Source organism: Xenopus laevis, chromosome 5L (genome assembly GCF_017654675.1).
Source record: "Xenopus laevis strain J_2021 chromosome 5L, Xenopus_laevis_v10.1, whole genome shotgun sequence".
Classification (NCBI taxonomy): Eukaryota; Metazoa; Chordata; class Amphibia; order Anura; family Pipidae; genus Xenopus; species Xenopus laevis.
This window is the reverse complement of record NC_054379.1, coordinates 29,965,950-29,984,424: the sequence shown is the minus strand read 5'-3', so window position 1 is coordinate 29,984,424 and position 18,475 is coordinate 29,965,950. Positions and strand designations below refer to the sequence as shown.

Below are 18,475 nucleotides of genomic sequence, written 5' to 3'. Positions count from 1 at the left end.
TGTGTTTTAAATCAATCAGTACTCCGGAGCTTGGCACCACCAGCATCTAATGATTTGTCTCAGTACGGCACGCCCAGTCATTTTACTGATGGATAAGTAATATCGCCCAAAGCCTCTTTCCACTGACATGGATTTAGACGTACTGTAGTAAATATTATGATGTTCTAAGTACTTTCATTAGAAATGAAAATTGCAGATAATAGCAACCTACATAAAATAACAATTCAGAAGCAATATTTTGTGTATATATATATATATAATTACCATGGATAAAAGGTCCTTGTTTTATTGAGCATTAAACAGATGTATTCTTTCTCTGCAGAAGTAACTTTCTGTGTTACTGCTTATAACTACGGCTTAGTCCTATAGGATTTTAACCTTCACACATACACATACAGGTATGGGATCTGTTATCCAGAATGCTTGGGTTTTACAGATACTGGATCTTTCCTTAAAACCTGGCGATTTGAGGAGATTTACTCGCCTGGCGACTAAACTCACTGAACGGCTTCCCCCTGTCTTCCGCCGGCTATAATAAAAAAATCGCCTGCTGCATGGCACACGCGGCGCTTTGTATTCCGAAGCCGCCCGAAGTTTCCCCGTGAGGCAACTTTGGGCGACTTCGGAATACGAAGTGCCGAGTGTGCCATGCAGCAGGCGATTTTTCATTATAGCCGATTTTTCGTTTGGGGAGATTAGTCGTCCCCAGAGAAAAGGTGATTAGTAGACAAGAGTCTAAATCTCCCCGAATCACCAGGTGTGCCCTTACCCTTAAGTCTATTAGAAAATCATGTAAACATTCAGGGTGTTATTTATTAAAGTCAGAATGCCAAAAACTCGAAAAATTTAATTTTTTTTAAACTATAAAATCCGATTATTTACTGGAAAAACCTTCAAATTTTTCGAGATTTATTATACACTGAGAATGGAAAAAGTCTGAATCTGAAAATCTACTGTCGTTGTATATGTCAGTGGGAAAGGTCCCTATCCTATTTGGAAATTTCTGTCGTATGCGATGGAATTAGCCGTAAATCTGACTATTTTGGACTTTTTTGTGCCACTTCTGCAAAATTTGGGCTTTTTGGGTAAAAAGCCTGAAAAATCGAGTGATTGGAAAAAAAAACTCTGTATGATAAGGATTTTCCCTCGATTGTTTCGTGTTTGCCCCCAATCTGATTAAATCATACTGTTTTTAATAATAAATAAGATCCATTTCTAGTTTGGTTGAACTTTCTTTTATTAAAAATTCGGATTTTGATTAAGGCCTCCCATGAACCCAATAGGCTGGTTTTAATTCCAATAAGGATTAATTATATCTTAGTTTGGTGCTGTTTTATTATTACAGATAAAAAAGGCAATCAATTTCAAAAATGTTGATTATTTGGATAAAATTAAGTCTTCATGGATAACAGTTTTCCAGATAATGGATCCCCTACCTGTATACACATTAATCACAAAAGGCTCTTGCCTACATCTAAAAATTATATCTAAAAGTTAAATAAATATTAAATCTCAGAAAAGCCTTCATTGCAATCCAATATTGCTTTCATATATAAACTCTGCAAGCTTCTAGGACTCATGTTGCATCACAAATAACCATTCGGAATACGGTTGATTGGCCACTAATGGCCACGAATGCTATCTCTACCCCCAAAATAAAAACACATTAGCACAAATAAATTCTCAGTCTCACAAAATAAATGTGCTTATGTAGTAGATTTCATTTGAATTTCTATATGACGTCTTTCCCTGTGTCTGTGTTATTGGACCTTTAACTCAAACCATCTAGGGATAAGATATCCAGGGTATTATTCATATGTCTCACGGGTCATTCCTTCCTACTCTGCTACTCTGTTAATTGCTCGCTCACTGTTTGGTTAATTAATGTTTTTTTTTCTAATTAGAGGAGATTATTCTTGGTGCCATTTATTATAGGGACTTGATATCACTAAACCCAGACTCATATCTTGATGCAACCATCTGACTAGTGGTATGAGGACACACTAAAGCTAAAATATAATGAAAAATGAAAATCGATTTTTCACCATTCCCAGACTTGACTATTAAATTGTTACAAAATCACATACTTTTATTATATTTAATGTGATTGAAGTTTTGCATGGCAAAATTCAATCCGCAGCAAATTGAATCAGCAGCAAAAAGGCTGTTTCTTTCAGCTCCAAGGGGACATTGGAGGTCTACTGATTTGGGATTTATTGTATAATTAGTGTAGCAGGTAGAATCATTGGACATTGGAGTACTTTTCACAGCAAATGCAGAAATGTGTATACTGCTACACTTACATACAAACATACATACAGACAATCCAGTGGCGTAACTAGAGTGCGCCGGGACCCTTGCCAAAAAATCTTCAGAGGGGCCCAGCGTACTTTGATCCCCATCCTTCCATCCACTTCCTGCCTCTGCCCACATCCCGCTTAGACCCCACCCACTATCCCCCCAGACCCCGCCCCAGACACACCCACTCTCCTCCCTGTGCACACTCTGCTTCCCCACCACAGGTAAGAGAACGGCTAAGGAAAGGGGGGGGAGTTCTTGTTAGCTATAGAGGAAGCTAACCCCCCTTTTCCTCGTGCCCCCCTGCGACTGTGGGGTTTACTTCCTCTTTAGTTACGCCACTGAGACAATCCCTTCTGGGCTCACTCATTGTGCTATGGCCAAAGCCTAAATGCTCCAGGTGTACAGATATGGGACCCGTTATCTAGAATGCTCAGGACCTGGAGTTTTCCAGATAAGGCGTCTTTCCGTAATTTTCATCTCCATACCTTAAAGGTGGATATAGACGTAGATCACCTGATCCCAGGGTCAGGCTGGGGGGCCCGGGGTCCAGCGAGGCTGCTGCCCCAGGGCCCCCCTCTGGACCCCCCTGCAGTGCCAGCATGTGTGGCGCGTCTGTGCGCGGCGCCACTTCTGTGCGCATGCGCACGCACAAAGTTTTCTTCCATGACCTCCAACAAAGGGGGCATTAAGAGCCCCATGTGGGTGCGGACCTGGGCCCGGCGGGGCCCACAAGAGCCGGGGGCCCACCGGGTTTTTTCCCAGTGCCTGGCCCAGTCCGACCCTGCCTGATCCAATCATGGGCCCTAGGGCCCAACGATCGGATCATAATGGAAATTGGCGGCTGCATCGCAGGACCACATAGACGCACAGATGTGACCGCGATCCAACGGGATTTTTTAACCTGCCCGATTGAGATCTGGCCAACTTTCGGGCAGATATCGTTCAGGGAAGACCGTTGGATGGCCCCCCACACGGGCCAATAAATTGCCGACTCGGTCTGTCAGCAGCTTTTATCGGCCCGTGTATGAGGGCCTTAAGTCTATTAAAAAATGTAATTAACATGAAGAATACCCAATAGGATCGTTTTGCCTCCAAAAAGGATTAATTATGTTTTAGATGGAAACAAGTACAAGGTACTCAACTACTGTTTTATTATTAAACAGTTAATCCATTTAAAATTTTAAATTATTTGATTAAAATCGATCCTATGGGAAAAGGCCTTCCTGTAATTCAGGTTTCCAGACAACAGATCTCATACCTGTACCAGGGAGCCTGTCCTGTAGTTAAAGCCTGGTCAGCCTATGTAAATTATGCAAGGCAGTCATTAGTTACTAAAACCCCTTATATATTCTGAAGAAATGAATAAAGCCTCACAGAAGCATTTGAGAGGAATGTCTGGGAAAGTGGTATAAAAGATCTCTTGCTTATGCTGTTAAGATTTTCCGTGTGTCAAGGGAACATGAGCAGAACGCTTAATATGCCGTAGTGTTTGCTTTGGCTTAATGCGTGTTAAAGATTCTAGATGCTCTCTGGTTACATGTACTTATCAGTGGTAGAGGATACATTTGGGTTTTCGCGTCCTCTGAATATACATTACAACTGCATGGTAAATTAGAAAAGCCAGTCATAGACGGGAGGGTTATCTGCTGTTTTAACTTCATTACGAAAAATGACATTTTCTTGTCAATATAATCCCATGTAATCTACAATGTAGCACCTTTGTGATAAGAGCTACTTACATTGTATGTGCTATTTAGGGATTAATAACAAAAGTGCATTATCTGTGAGAGTCAGGCAAGAGCACAAGCGTTGCATGGAAGGGTTATCAATTTTTCTGACCTGCGTTGCCTTAGGGAGATCAATTTTCTGGTGCCGTGTTAAATAGAGGGCTGGGAATACAGAAATTCACTTTCCGTTTGCTGTCTAATCCATAGTTGTCGTGTGTCAGTTTAATAGAGAGCTGTTCTGATAGTTTAGGTAAAACACATATTATTAAAATGCTTGAAATCATTTTCGGCAGATCTTAAAAACTTAAAAATGATAATGCTGTTTTGAACTGTTTGTACAACGTTAAATTTCTCCTGAAACGACTGGTGAGATGTTCCTAGGACCACCCCCTTGAGTGTTTGTAACTCCACTCGTCTGATGACCTTGCCAAAATAGCATGAACCGAGATGTCATAAAAACAGGTGGCTTTGTCATCAGGGCTTCTTTGTTTGTAGGCATACATACACATGCCCAGTTGTGTTTATAGGGAAGCTTATAAAGGGATCATACACCCATGTTGTAAAAACCACATACAGAGTGGAGTAACTAGATGTCACTGGGCACCACAGGAAATTTAGGGCCCCATAATATTGACAAGTTGATATTTTCTACCAAAATAAGTTTAAATAGCTCATTATTTAGGACCTTGTTGGGCCCCCTACACTCCTGGGCCCCCCTGCACACGCAGGGTCTGTTTCCTCTTTAGTTACGCCCCTGACCACATATCTTATGACTTTATACAGCTCATTGAGACTCCAAGATGACTTTGTACCCTTTGGGCACCCCTTCCTTAATGATTGGTTAGTGGACTAAAGCAGGGGTCCCCAACCTTTATACCCATGAGCCACATTTAAAATTAAGGGTCAGGGCACAAAGGCAGATTCAGGGAGATGAGTCGCCCGGTGACAAAGCGCCTCTTCTTCGGAGTGACTTATTTCCCTGAACTGCCTCTCCTGCCTTCCTGCTGGCTAAAATGTAAATGGCCGGCGGGATGGCACTCTGACCAATTCGTTTTCCGAGAAAACTTCGGAAAACTGATCACTCCGAGTGCCATCCCACCGGGATTTTCATTTTAGCCGGCAGGAAGGCAGGGGAGGCAGTTTGGGGATATTGGCCGCCCGAAGAAGAGGAGATTAGTCACCGCGCTAATCTCCCCTAATCTGCCTGTGTGCCCTGACTCTAAGGGTCTGACCACATGGGCAGATTCGGGGAGATTAGTCGCCAGGCTAGTGAATAATCTCCCCGATCTGCCTTCCCCTGCCTTCTGACGGCTAAAATGTAAATCGCCAGGGGGCGGGCACACGGATCACTTTGTTTTCCGAAGTGGTCCATAATTGCCTCTCGAGGAAACTTCGGAAAACGAAGCGTTCCGTGTGACTGCCCCTAAGCGATTTACATTTTAACCGGTGGAAGGCAGGGAAAGGCAGATCGGGGAGATTAGTCGCCGCGAAGAAGAGGAGATTTGTCGCCTGGCGACTAATCTCCCCCCGAATCTGACCGTGTGGCCAGACCCTAAAGAGAAATAGGGAGCAACACAAGCATGTAAAATGTTCTAGTTTGGTGATAAACCTGGTTTTTATGCAACCAAAACTTGTCTCCACACAAGGAATTCAAAAATAAGCACCTGCTTTGAGGTCACTGGGAGCAACATTCAATGGGTTGGTGAGAAACATGTTGTTCCAGAGCCACTGGTTGGGGACTAGTCACTGTAAATTGACCCTATTTAGTTTAAATATTTTAGTTTGCTTATATAAAACCACCCCCCCCCCCCCAAATCTTGCCCAGAATCATCAGTAGTCAATGTCACTACAAACACTTATTTTTCTGTGAATTCCATTTGCCCATATTATGCTTGCAATCAGCATGTAGCGACGGAGAAAAGTTTTTTTTTCTTCTCCTTTTTCTATTCTGTTTGCCGAACGTGCCTAAAATCTTGAGATTTTAATGGATTTCAGAATAAATACCTTGGACAACATGATTTGCTCCAGGGAACAGTGAACAATTGATTTTTGATTTATTGTGTTTTTCTTCATCTCTGCAAAGCAATAACTTTCTAAAAATTTTTGCTTTCTGTCAAAGATTCTGCCTAACTTGTTAACACACATGTACATTTTTCTATTATTAATGATGAGCCACTGTAAATCACTGTTGCAGAGATTAAATAAAATGCTGAAGGGCAGCCTGGGTGCAGATCAGTCATAAATTATTGGCAGCAACACCGCTTGTGGGGATACATGAAATGTGTATAAAAACATAAACTCATGTCTACTAGGATGGTCTTTAACAATGACTCGGAATATGACATTTTTGTATGGATGTTCCAACTGGAAAAGCACTCCAAGTAGTAGCTGTTATATGCGCCAGACCTAACTGTTGCAGCTACATTTACAAAGGTTTCCATCCAGTTTAATAACTTCAAATCTCAGATTAGATACAATATTTATCCCGCATAATACTCTCATATTAATTAATGTGTCATGCCGGTTTAAGGACAGCCTCTTTACAGTTGCATTCTTCAACCAGTTAATGGACAGGTTAGCTATAATGCATTTTCCTAAAGCAAAGAGAACCTCCGTCCCATCCTGATAATATCATAGTGTTTTGTTTCAGTGTGTGACTGCCCTTTAGAACATACTGGCCCTTTCTAAAACAACAGCAACAGATGGACAGTCTGTAACTGTTAGGTTTAGATTTCTTGCCAGTTTTTTTAATAATCAGGTCAGTTACGTAGATTAGTATCTCCAGTGCTTTTCATATTTGCCTTGTAAAGAAAATGCACCCGTATATCTGTGTCGTATCTACGTACTTGTGTGTACATGTGTTAGGGTTTGGATAGGCAGAATTTTCAAGCTGATGCATTATTTTTCTTCTCGGTATGCATCCTTAGCAGCTAACAGCACTTTCTTTGTTTGCAATATGTTCCAATATTCCCCAAATATTTCACCATCAGCTGGCCTTTATTGAATCTTTCCATTCCATAAGAAAGTGCTTACAATCTTAAACTGGCTGTCCGTTATTTTTTTAAGCACATGAAGTACTCAACTGTTAAATAGAAGGATTTAAAGCCACATGGATGGATGAATAAATTTGCCAGGCGCGAATTCGCTGCGAATTTCCACATTTCACCACCGGCAAATAAATTTGTGAAACTGTCGACAAAATTCACAGCGAAAAATCCGCCACTTCAAAAAACAATTGGGGTGCGCGTCTGAATAGTCACGCAAATAAAAATTGACGCATGTTGAAATTATTCGGACGCCCGTTGACTTTAATACATTTGGACAAAATAGGCACGTGTATAAAAATTGTTGTTGGCAGCGAAATTGACGTGCGTCAAAATATTTTGCTGTTTTTATATGCCCCTACTATTTCGTCCAAATGCCTTAAAGTCAACGCGCGTCCGAAAAATGTTGACGCGTGCATAAAAACTTTTATGCGCTTGACAATTTTGACACGTGCCCATTTTTTTTGATGATTTATCGCGGGCTAATTTTCACTGAAGTTTTGGTAATTTATTTGCCGGTGGCAAAACAGGGAAATTTGTTGTGAATTTGTGCCTGGAGAATTTATTCACACATCACTACCCGCAAACCACGGTTTGCAAAAAATGACCAAGAAGACATTTCCATACACCATTGGTTGTCTTACCTTTTTTGGTTAATTCTCCTTGGAAGTCAGATCTAGTGATGGGCGAATTTGCGCCGTTTCCCTTCGCCGAAAAATTCGCGAATTTCCAGCGAAATTCGTGAAACGGCGAATAATTAGCAAAATGGCGCCGGCATCTCGCTTTTGACACTGATGCCCATTTTTTGACGCAGACGGGCGTTTTTGACGCCGACGCCCGTTTTTAACGCCATTTTTTTTTGGATGCTGACGACAATTTTTTTTGACGCCGGCGAATTTTCGCCATCGAATTTTCGCGCCCGTTTCGCAAATTCACATTAAATTTGCGCCTGGCGAATAAATTCGCCCATCACTAGTCAGATCTTTGGCAACCCCGCTCATTGCAAGGTTAGAGATATATGAAAACATTTCTGTATCATTCAGCCATAAGTCCAACAATATTTAGAACCACAAATAAGTGTTTTCCTCTAAAGCCCTAAAGTCTTTTTGACCTTCAGTCTAAGCTTCCAAGAAAACTGAGAAAAGCAAGTAGGCATTCTGTCCAAAATTCATATTAATATTAACTGAGTCCCCCTGACCACTCCTGTTATAGACCAATTATATTTATATAATACAAAGAGATTGTAAAGAAACAGCACAGCCATAAATACAGTGCTTTTCATTTTTTAAACCTTTTTGCAAACTTTTTGTCCAAGGCAAACAAAATGTAATGTTTAGGAGATATGAATGCAGATAAGCAGAAGGAATGTTCCGTGCATGCAGTATGGGTTTTCCATTTATTGTTAATCAAGATTGTTCTAGTGGAAACTAGCTAGATATGCATTTTCTAGGAAGTAGGTTACATCTTTAAGTTCTGCTAAAGGTAGGATTTTCTGTTCTTGGGTCTGTATTTCCTAACTAGTTCAGCACTGGCTTTGGTTTATCATTTAGAACCTGGCAAGGCTGATCATTTCAAGGCCTGTAGCACCAAAACCAAATAGATAACATGTGAACTTCTCCGAGAATACGTGATTAGTCTTTTTCTCATTGTGTTTTCAAAGGTTTTAAAGAACCTGAGCAAAAACAATGTGAACAGTTGAGACTCTCTATACAAGTCAGGTTTTGGTCTGTTCTTGTTAAATCTCCCTAAGTGTGTTTACATAAAGTTTGACTCTCTGGTATTTCATTGCTTGCACAGACCTGATCCACACCTATTTTGAGTCAACAGTGGGCAAGAATAGTGCAGAGTAATTAAGCACCGAGAAAGAAGTGCTGAATAGAGTGCCCTTGGAGACCTCCTCTCCCTTTACATCACACAGTTGCTCGGGGCTGTGCCTCAATAAAACAAACTGCATTCTGAGACGTTAAAAAGTCAGCCTGAAATATTGAAAATGGGGCAAATGTTGCCTCCTTGTTGGATAAAACAATTTTCTCTTCTTAAAAAATGAAACAGAGCCAGAGGCATAAGGAAAGGAAGTGCATCTGAAGGCATATGTGCCGAGCCCGGACTCAAACCAGTGTGTTTAAATGATGTATGGTTTTCTGGATCAGCATTAAAGGCTTAAAGATTCCTTTCACTTGAAAACAGAGGCAGCAGCACACTTTTGAAATGAAATCTGGGTCATTTAACAGTTTCACTAATATTTTATAAACCACGCCGGCATTCGCCGGGGCGTCCTTGATAGACTTTCAGTCTAATTTGCCTCGTTAAACACTTGTTTCCTTTATCATCTTGTACTAATCAAGCACTTAATATTTTTTTTTTCTAAAGTTTAAAAATGTAAGAAATTCTGCTTCGAGCTGTTTCACATCGAGTCCTTTGAGTGAATGTGAAAAGATGCTGATAGATGCAGAAAGAATGTGAATCGGCCGAATGGAAAAGGATGTTGTGAACTTGTGACCAGCATTCAGCGAAACTTGTTATTTTTAGGGGGTAAAGGATTAATTAGAATACATGGTCTATTATAATAAAATTAGGGATCTAGTCTACTGGAAACCCTTTTAGAGAATTGGCACAGGCACTTCTTTTAATGGTGATAAGCCATGTAAGTGATCTTGCAAGATATTTAAATCATTTTAGGGTTCCCTTAAACTTTTGGATATATTTCATCTCTCTATCTATATATATATACACACACACACACAGGTATGGGATCCGTTATCTGGAAACCCATTAACCAGGAAGCTCCAAATTACAGGAAGATCATGATCTCCCATAGACTCCATTTTATTCAAATAATGAACATTTTTAAAAAGTATTTCCTTTTTCTCTGTGATAATAAAACAGTACCTTGTACTTAATCCAGACTAAAGGTGGCCAAACACGCAGACATCTCTCCCTGATATGCCCACCTTGAGGTGGGGCCTTAGGGCCCAATGATCAGATCACAGCGATAAAATTAAAGGCGATCCGGTCGAGGACCAAATCAACGAACCAATGAGGTCCTTGATCCCATGAAACCTGCCCGATCGACAAGCCTATTGGGTTTATTAAATGTTTAAATGATTTATTAACAGATTTAAGGTATGAAGATCCGATTTACAAATCCCGTGCATTTTGGATTACCGGTCCCATACCTTTATATATACATATATTGTTTAAAACTAAGCTAAATTACTAAGCCGTTACTATGCCTTTATAGGAAAATCCAGTAACAGCAATATCCCAGCTTAGTATATGCTCCCTTTTGCCTGTGCAGAAGTAGCATTTTACTTTCTGGCGAATGATATTAACTAGTGACGGGCGAATTTCTTCCGTTGCGCTTCACTGAAAAATTTGCGAATTTCCTGTGAAATTCGTGAAACGGTGAAAAATTTTTGAAACTCAAAAAATGACGTCCGCATCAATTTTGGACGCGCGTCTGAAAAGTCGCTCGCAGAATTTTTGACGCCGGTTTTAAAGTCAATGGGTGTCTGAATAGTGTTGATGCACGTTGATTTTGACGCGAGCGACGTTTCGAACGCATCCAAAAATTTTTAAACGGGGGCGATTTTCGGAAACACAGAAATCCGCCGTGAATTCGCGCCAGGCAAATTTATTCGCCCGGCGCTAATATTAACTTGTATCTTTACAGGTGTTGAAAATATGAGAACAGCACACTGTTTGAATGATAGGCTTTAAAGAGTTTATAGCAAAAAATTGTGCACATTTCTTGTATAATAGAGAGCCGGGTTGTTTAATACACTGGCAAATCCTAACTTGGAGTTTGTGCATGAAACAGACAGAATGTAAAGCTGAATCTGTCTTCTCTATTCTCCTCAGATCATTTCATTCGTCAGCTAATTGATCATTTTTACCGACAGTGTTTTATCATACTTTAGCTCTGGAAAAGCCTTGACGTAGCTCTGTTTTTGCTACATGGTACAAATTTTTCATTACCGCCTGAGGAGTAAAATCTGAGCTTAAAGGAAAATCTACTGATTCGTATGATTGATGGTCTTGCTGTGATTTGAGTAAATTCCAATATTATGTTTCTAGAGTAGGTGCTTAGTGAACCGTACACGCGGCCTCTTCTTTTTTACGTGATGAATAATGCTATTCTCTTTCCAATTCCCTTTCTTCTTCAGCGTGAGGGAGAGTCGGAGAATATTGAAGGTGCCAGATATCAATTTGCAAGTTTTGGCTTACTCAGACTGAGTTAGTTGCGAAGGAAAAAGACTAATGTAACATTTGATGTATCCATGATGCCCCTTATAGCAAATCTGCCTGATATATGTCTCTGTAACTTTTTCAAGAGAGGAGAATTGTCATCCAACAATACATGGGAATTGCCTGTAACTATGGCAGACTTGTGCCAAAACATGGAATCATCTCTGGTTGCTTGGGTGGAATTATTTTGGTTGATAATCACATGCATGTCCATTCCCTTTATATTAAGATAGAACTGAGACAATTCCCTCTGTTGAAAAAAAAAATTGTCATTTGGTCAAACCCAACTTTTGAAGGGGTTTATTCTGCAAATGATTTTTTCATGCAACATTATTCATGCCAGGAAGGCTATTCTTATAAGCTGTATTTTTATTTATAGCACAACTATTTTTAGATAGAATGTATACAGTACAGTAGGGGTAGAACTATTTGCTTGCAGATGTTTTAAAAACATTGCCAAGTGCAAAGCAGCCTGTGATTTTGGTTAATATTAGAGACCACCAGCAGATCAGAGAGGATTTGGGGGGGGGGCAATATACACAATATACAGGTATGAGACCTGCTATCCAGAATGCTTGGGACCTGTGGATTTCTGGATAATGGGTCTTTCTATTATTTGGTTCTTCATACCATAAGTCTACTAGAAAATCATGTAAACATAAAATAAACCCAACAATAAGGATTAATTATATCTTAGTTTGGATAAAGTAGACGGTAACGTTCTATTTTTTAGTAAAAACCATTTTCAAAAGAATGGAATATTTGGATAAAATGGAGTTTATGGGAGACGGGCTTTCAGTAATTCAGAGCTTTATGGATAATGGGTTTCTAGATAACGGATCCCATATCCTTACCATGATATATAAGAAAATTTTGCCCTCCCTCCTCTCCTTTAGTTTCACTGTTCACAACCAACCAGCACTTAACATATTAACAGCTTCCAACTGCAATAATGCCGAGACATCTCATATACACAAACCTTTGTCCATTTGCGGTAACAGACTTGCAAAATCTGCTCTTATTGTCATGTCGTTGTGACAGAGAGACACTTATGTCTGTGTACATATTACTGTATGACTGTAATATCTGCCAGCAGCAAAAGAGATATTTAGCGAAGATTTTCCTTATTGGAAACATTATCTGCAAATCATCATTAGCTGGGTGTTGATTAACTGTTCCGCTTTTTTCCCCATACACACCCATTTTTTTGGTTATGGAGGCTCTAAATCAGTGATCCCCAACCAGTGGCTCATAAGTAACATCTTGATCCTCAACCCCTTGGATGTTGCTCCCAGTGGCTTCAAAGCAGGTGCTTATTTTTGAGTTCCAGGCTTGGACTAAAATTTTGGTTGCATAAAAACAAGTTGTATTGCCCAATAGAGCCTCCTGTAGGCTGCCAGTTCACATAGGGGCTACCAAATAGCCAATCACAGCCCTTCGTTGGCATCCTCTGGAACCATTTTCATGCTTATGTTGCTCCCCAACCCTTTTTACATTTGAATGTGGCTCACGGGTGAAAAAGGTTGGGGATCCCTGCTCTAAATGAACCAGTCAGATGCCCTTTCTCTTTGGAATACTTGGAGAATTTATCTTTAAAACTTTTCAGAGCTCAGGCTTTCCCAAAGAATTAGAGAAGAGAGATGAAACTGGGAAAGTGATGAGAAGCAAGTGTCTGACCCAAGCAGAACTGGGTTTGATTATTGTGATTATTGTGTCAATCCATTGTGACATTGTACAAGTCTCTTAATCTTTCTGTATATGAAGCATCAAACTTATATTGTTAGTTCAGTCGGCAGTGATATGATAATTCTGTGTAGATCGATATTATATTGGTGGCATATTTGTAGGAAGAATGTGTCACTTGTGATGGGTGAATAAATTCGACAGGCATGGATTTGCAGTGAATTTTTCATGTTTTGATGCCTGCGAATTTATTCATGAAAAAGTGTTGCACGTGAAAATGGTTGCGCGCATAAAAATTGGCGCGCGTCAAAATTATTCAGATGCCCATTGACTTTAATGCATTTGGACAAAATAGTCGCAGGTTTAGGAAAATGACCCTCGCTGCAAAAATTGCCTCACGTCAATATAAATGCTACACTTCAAATTGGGGAGCAACACAAGCATCAAAAAAAGTCCCTGGGGGTGCCAAATAAGGGCTTCAATTGGCTATTGGTTGCCCCTATATGGACTGGCAGACTAAAAGAGGCTCTGTTTGGCAGTACACCTGGATTTTATGCAACTAAAACTTGCCTCTAATTCAAAAATAACCACCTGCTTTGAAGCCCCCGGGAGCAACATTTAAGGGCTATGAGGAACTTTATAAGGGCACATGGAACTTTATAGTATGACACATTTTGGCCTACAGGAAATTGTCATCCTCTGCCTTCTGGATTAAATGGGAAATGCCTAAAACCTCTTGTCCAGGTGCTCAGGTATAAGTACTCCGTCAAGCATTTCTTTTAGAACCAAAAAGCCCTGTACTGATGGTTTCAAATGAATGGAAGTTGCAGAAGGTCATGTGGGGTGCCAGGCTGGAAAGTGCCATGTGTGCCATCAATGTAAGCATCAAAGGTAATAGAAAAAAAAATGTGTGTTTTAATGGCACTGTTGATGGTTCAGTTAAAGTTAATTGTTTATTTTTCCCCCTTCAATAAAAGCATTTAATTAACCAAAGTGTGTCAGCTACCAAAGTGCCTCCGTTTAATGCTGGATATTCAATGCCTGTAATTTATTCTTTCTTCTAATACTGGATGCATTCTAATAGCCTTTCTCTTATAGAACCAAAGGGCCATTCTTTATAAAGGTGCATTTTTGTGCAAGTTTGATCAGCTAAGGACGAGATTAGTCATCTGACTGGATGCCTTGTCTGCCGCCTTAGTGCAAGGTCAAAGAGATGCTTAAAGGAACCGAACTGCTGACACCTATCATTGTGCTCCCCATTGGCTTGCAGCAGGCATTGTACGTTTTTCATTTGCAGCCACTGCTTGCCGCTGTCTGGGTAACCAAAGCAGGGAAGGTCTGCTTCCCATGCTCCGTTTTCAACGAATGGTTGGCAGCTTGCACTCCAAAACATTCCTTGATATTTAGTTGATATCCCCTACTGTAGTTGAAAGCTGAGTTTGTTTCCTTTAATATTTGCAGTGTTCTAATGTGATTGCCGGTAATTTGGCCAAACGCTTTGAACATTGTGTTGTTCTAATTGTTTACAGCTTTTTAAACCCATGCACTAAACATTGATTTCACATGGACAATGCAATTGGTCACTGTGCCATATGGCCCAAGGTGACCGACTGTCCTGCAGTCTAGGCCAGTGAAATGCAACTTTTGCAAAGAATTAATGCGTCTACCAGCAACACTCCGAGCTGCTTATGTTTTGCACCATAGAAAAAACACTAGAGGGTCTATTTATAACTGCAACAATAGTTTGGAAGCAAAGGCAAACGTGCATTGTGCCCATTCACATTGGCAAATTGCAACATTTAGCATGTTATAGTGAACTGCATGCATTAATACTAACAAACCATGGAAGTTAATAATTCCAGGATTCCCGTAGCGGATTGCGTCTATGGACACAACTGGTTTGTGCCTTGTGAACTGGATGCTAAGGCCACTAATAATGCTGTACACCACTAATTAGCAACCCCCCCCCCACACTACAGCTTACACAACTTGCATTCAATTTGCCAGTAGTAAGCTTTTACACATAATGATGCTCAAGAAAAAAAAAGTTACATTGTGGGGAAAAGGACATGGAGAATTGTGTCCAAAAAAACTGAAAGGTTCAAAAATGGTAGCTGAGCCCTTTAAATGTAGGTTAAAATATTCCATTAAAAATAGGGATGCACCGAATCCACTATTTTGGATTTCAGGAAAGATTCAGCCAAATACCGAATCAAATCCTAATTTGCATATGTAAATTAGGGGTGGGAAGGGGAAAACATTTTTTACTTCCTTGTTTTGTAACAAAAAGTCATGCAATTTCCTTCCCTGTCCCTAATTTGCATATGCAAATTAGGATTAGGGTTTGGTTCGGCCGGGCAGAAGGATTAGGCCGAATCCTGCTGAGATAGACCGAATCCTGGTCAAATCCAGAATCAAATCCTGGATTCGGTGCATCCCTAATTAAAAATTCATTCTGCATATGTTGGTAGATAGGCAGGGAAATGCAGCCCAAGTGAAGGCTTGGGGGGAGGCGCAGGGTGCTGCTAAGGGATTTTTATGGACCTATCCCGTCATGTTTTCCTTATTCCTTTAAATCCAATCCTTAAACATATAGGATAAATGTTCCACTATGGTGAGAAGCTGGACAGCCTTGGGTATTTAGCAGACAAACACTTTTGTGAACGGACACATTAACATCTGTTTTTTTGCTAGCTTTTACCGTCTTGAAATAAAAGTTTTATTATTTCAGCCCAAAATTGGGGCCACAAAATAAAACTTTCTGCTAGCAAAGGAGAAGAGATGGGAGAAAGGGTCAAAGGCCATGCTTGAAACAAACAGCTGGACCAGTTTATTTAAAAAGATACGAGGATGGGATGCTGACCTTAGTTTGACTCGTTCTGGGAGGAGCAAGAATGCAATTTTATTACTTCTGCCTAGAAGGGAAATGTTCTTGTTTCTAAATTCACCCCCAAGGCACTGAAGGAATAAACGCTGCTTATACAATATGTATGTGTTTGATGAACAACAAACTGCGTCCAAGTGTTAGTCTAGCATGAGTTTTGATTTGGCAGAATTTTATTCAAAAGATGAATGTTATTGCCAACGAAGAAGTTTAATTTTAATGGAGAGAAACAAAGTGAACGCACTTTCTGTTGCCTCTAAATTATACGCTATTTACAAACGACCGGGTCGTTTATAATGGAACAGCTCTAATTTGTGTTGTGTAACAAATGGTAGTTAACCAGGCAAAGACAGTTGCACCAAAAGCACAGTTCTGAGGGACACATTCTGAAGAACAATGGCAACTGGACCCTGGTCTACGCAGGCCACGGGAAAGTGTTTGTTCAGCGGCCTCCTGCTAGGGAAGGCATTCAGAGATCTGTGTGTCTCAAGGGGTGGGAACCACGCACTCGAAGTGGGGGTCAAAGAGGTTTGCTCGAACAATAGATGTGTTTGCTTCTTTGTTTTACCACTTTGATGACATTTAATGTTGCCAAAAGATTGTAATTGTGTAGACCCCCACCAAAATGATTTCATTTGAAAATTAACTCAACTGTGAAGAATGGTCATGAATGCAATGAAAATACTGGGAATTGTTGGATTTCACAAGGTATCTACTAAAATGGAGATCCAACTAAATAGTGTAAAACTATATAACCAAATTTTATTATATTCTGAATTATATACAAAAATTATAAATCTATTTTTTTAGCTGTGCAATACATTTAAATTATATTTAGGGGGTTATTTATCAAAGTCCGAATTGATCTCAATGTTTTCTGCTAAAGACTCAGATCAAATCCACTTGGGTTTTTTATGCTTATTTATTGTTACATTTTCCCGAAAATTAGCTTTATGGGAAAAATCCGATTTTGATGATTTTTTTTCTCATTTTTCATCCGATTTTCCGAAAAATTTGCGACTTTTTAAAAGTCAGGTTTTATATAAAAAAAAAAAATCACAAATTTTTTTGTGATTTTTGTTAGGGTATGCACCGAATCCAGGATTCGGTTCCGGATTCGGCCAGGATTCTGCTTTTTTGAGCAGGATTTGGATTCCGCCGAATCCTTCTGCCCGGCTGAACAGAATCCAAATCCTAATTTGCATATGTAAATTTGGGTCAGGGAGGGAAATCACATGGTTTTTTTCACAAAACAAGGAAGTAAAAAATGGTTTCCCCTTCCCATCCCCAATTTTCATATGCATATGCAAATAAGGGTTCGGATTCGGTTTGGTATTCGGCCAAATGTTTCACAAAGCATTCTGAGGTTCGGCCGAATCCAAAAAAATGGATTCGGTGCATCCCTAATTTTTGCATTCAGAGTTTAGTAAATAACCCCCTAAGTGTCATTTAAAAGTTTTAAATATTATTTAAATGTCAATAGTACATCAGTATATCAATTAAATCAATATCAGTTGATATAATTGGAATGTAGTTTATATCTGTTACATGTTGTGGCAGTGTGACTGTCAAAAGTAACTGTGGGCATCTGTCCGACCAGAGTTTGTTATATATGGCTTTCACCCTGCGCTGACCCTAGTTTTTGAATAAACCAAAAGGGAAAAAAAGGCTTAAAGTCTCTAACATGATTACTTTGGTCTGAACTCAGGCGGCAGTATAAGAGAGCGGTGATAAAACAACAGACAGTTTTTCAGATGAGGGTACGGCCATAACTGTTCATTATCTAAGTGGTGGACATTAAAATAGAATTACTTATATTAGACAAAAAAAAGATACATTTTAAATAAAAGTTGTGCAATATGTATACAATGAAATATATTCTTATCAGGCTTTATCTTTATTAGAGTCCCCCCCACCCTCCCAATATGAAATTCTGCTCAAGCAATTGGAGAGAGAGAGTTGTATGGATGTATATTGCTTTTTCAGCAGTCCTGGCTAATTCCCTCATGTGGAGATTAAATGGAAATGTCCAACTGTGGTAAAAGCAGGGAAACATAAATCAACTCAGAAGCCCCAAGCCTGTACTCTGTAAGGTCACTGGGGTTTACACAGGTTTTAGAGCATTTAAAACTACATTTAGCCCTGCTGAGTGGGCTACATCAATCCTGTTCTCCATGAGGGTTGCTGGTGGTAATACCTTTTAGTGGACAACTTAAGAGTTCTTCATATGTGAAAGTCTTTTTAGAAAAAATCCAGGAGAGTTCTTCTTCACCTCAAGGAAACCTTTGAGGCTGTAAAAGCCAGTACTTTATGAGCTTTTAAGTGGCCCCACCAAAGGGTATCATAAACTACAACCAAATGACTTTAGAGCCTGAAAGAATAATGTTGGCTACAGTTTGCTTTTAGGCCATGAAGTTCAACATCAAAAGTATTGAGAAGAAGTGGAATAATTCACATGTCCTCTTTTATATATGTGTTTATTGATGTCATTATTTTCTTTTGTCCCATAGGTTTATAAACGCTAGAAGAAGAATAGTCCAGCCCATGATCGACCAGTCCAATCGAGCAGGCAAGTCCCCAATAGTAAC

At 39.8% G+C, this 18,475-nt stretch overlaps 1 protein-coding gene across 2 annotated transcripts in view; it reads left to right on the top strand.

Moving 5' to 3' along the window:
* meis2.L (Meis homeobox 2 L homeolog) overlaps window positions 1-18,475 on the top strand; it is a 133,428-nt gene that overhangs the window by 107,893 nt on the left and 7,060 nt on the right. For both annotated transcript variants that reach the window (XM_018262812.2, XM_018262813.2), the window contains exon 10: window positions 18,398-18,456. In XM_018262812.2, the coding sequence (XP_018118301.1) occupies window positions 18,398-18,456 (59 nt within the window). The remainder of the gene's footprint in view (window positions 1-18,397; window positions 18,457-18,475) is intronic.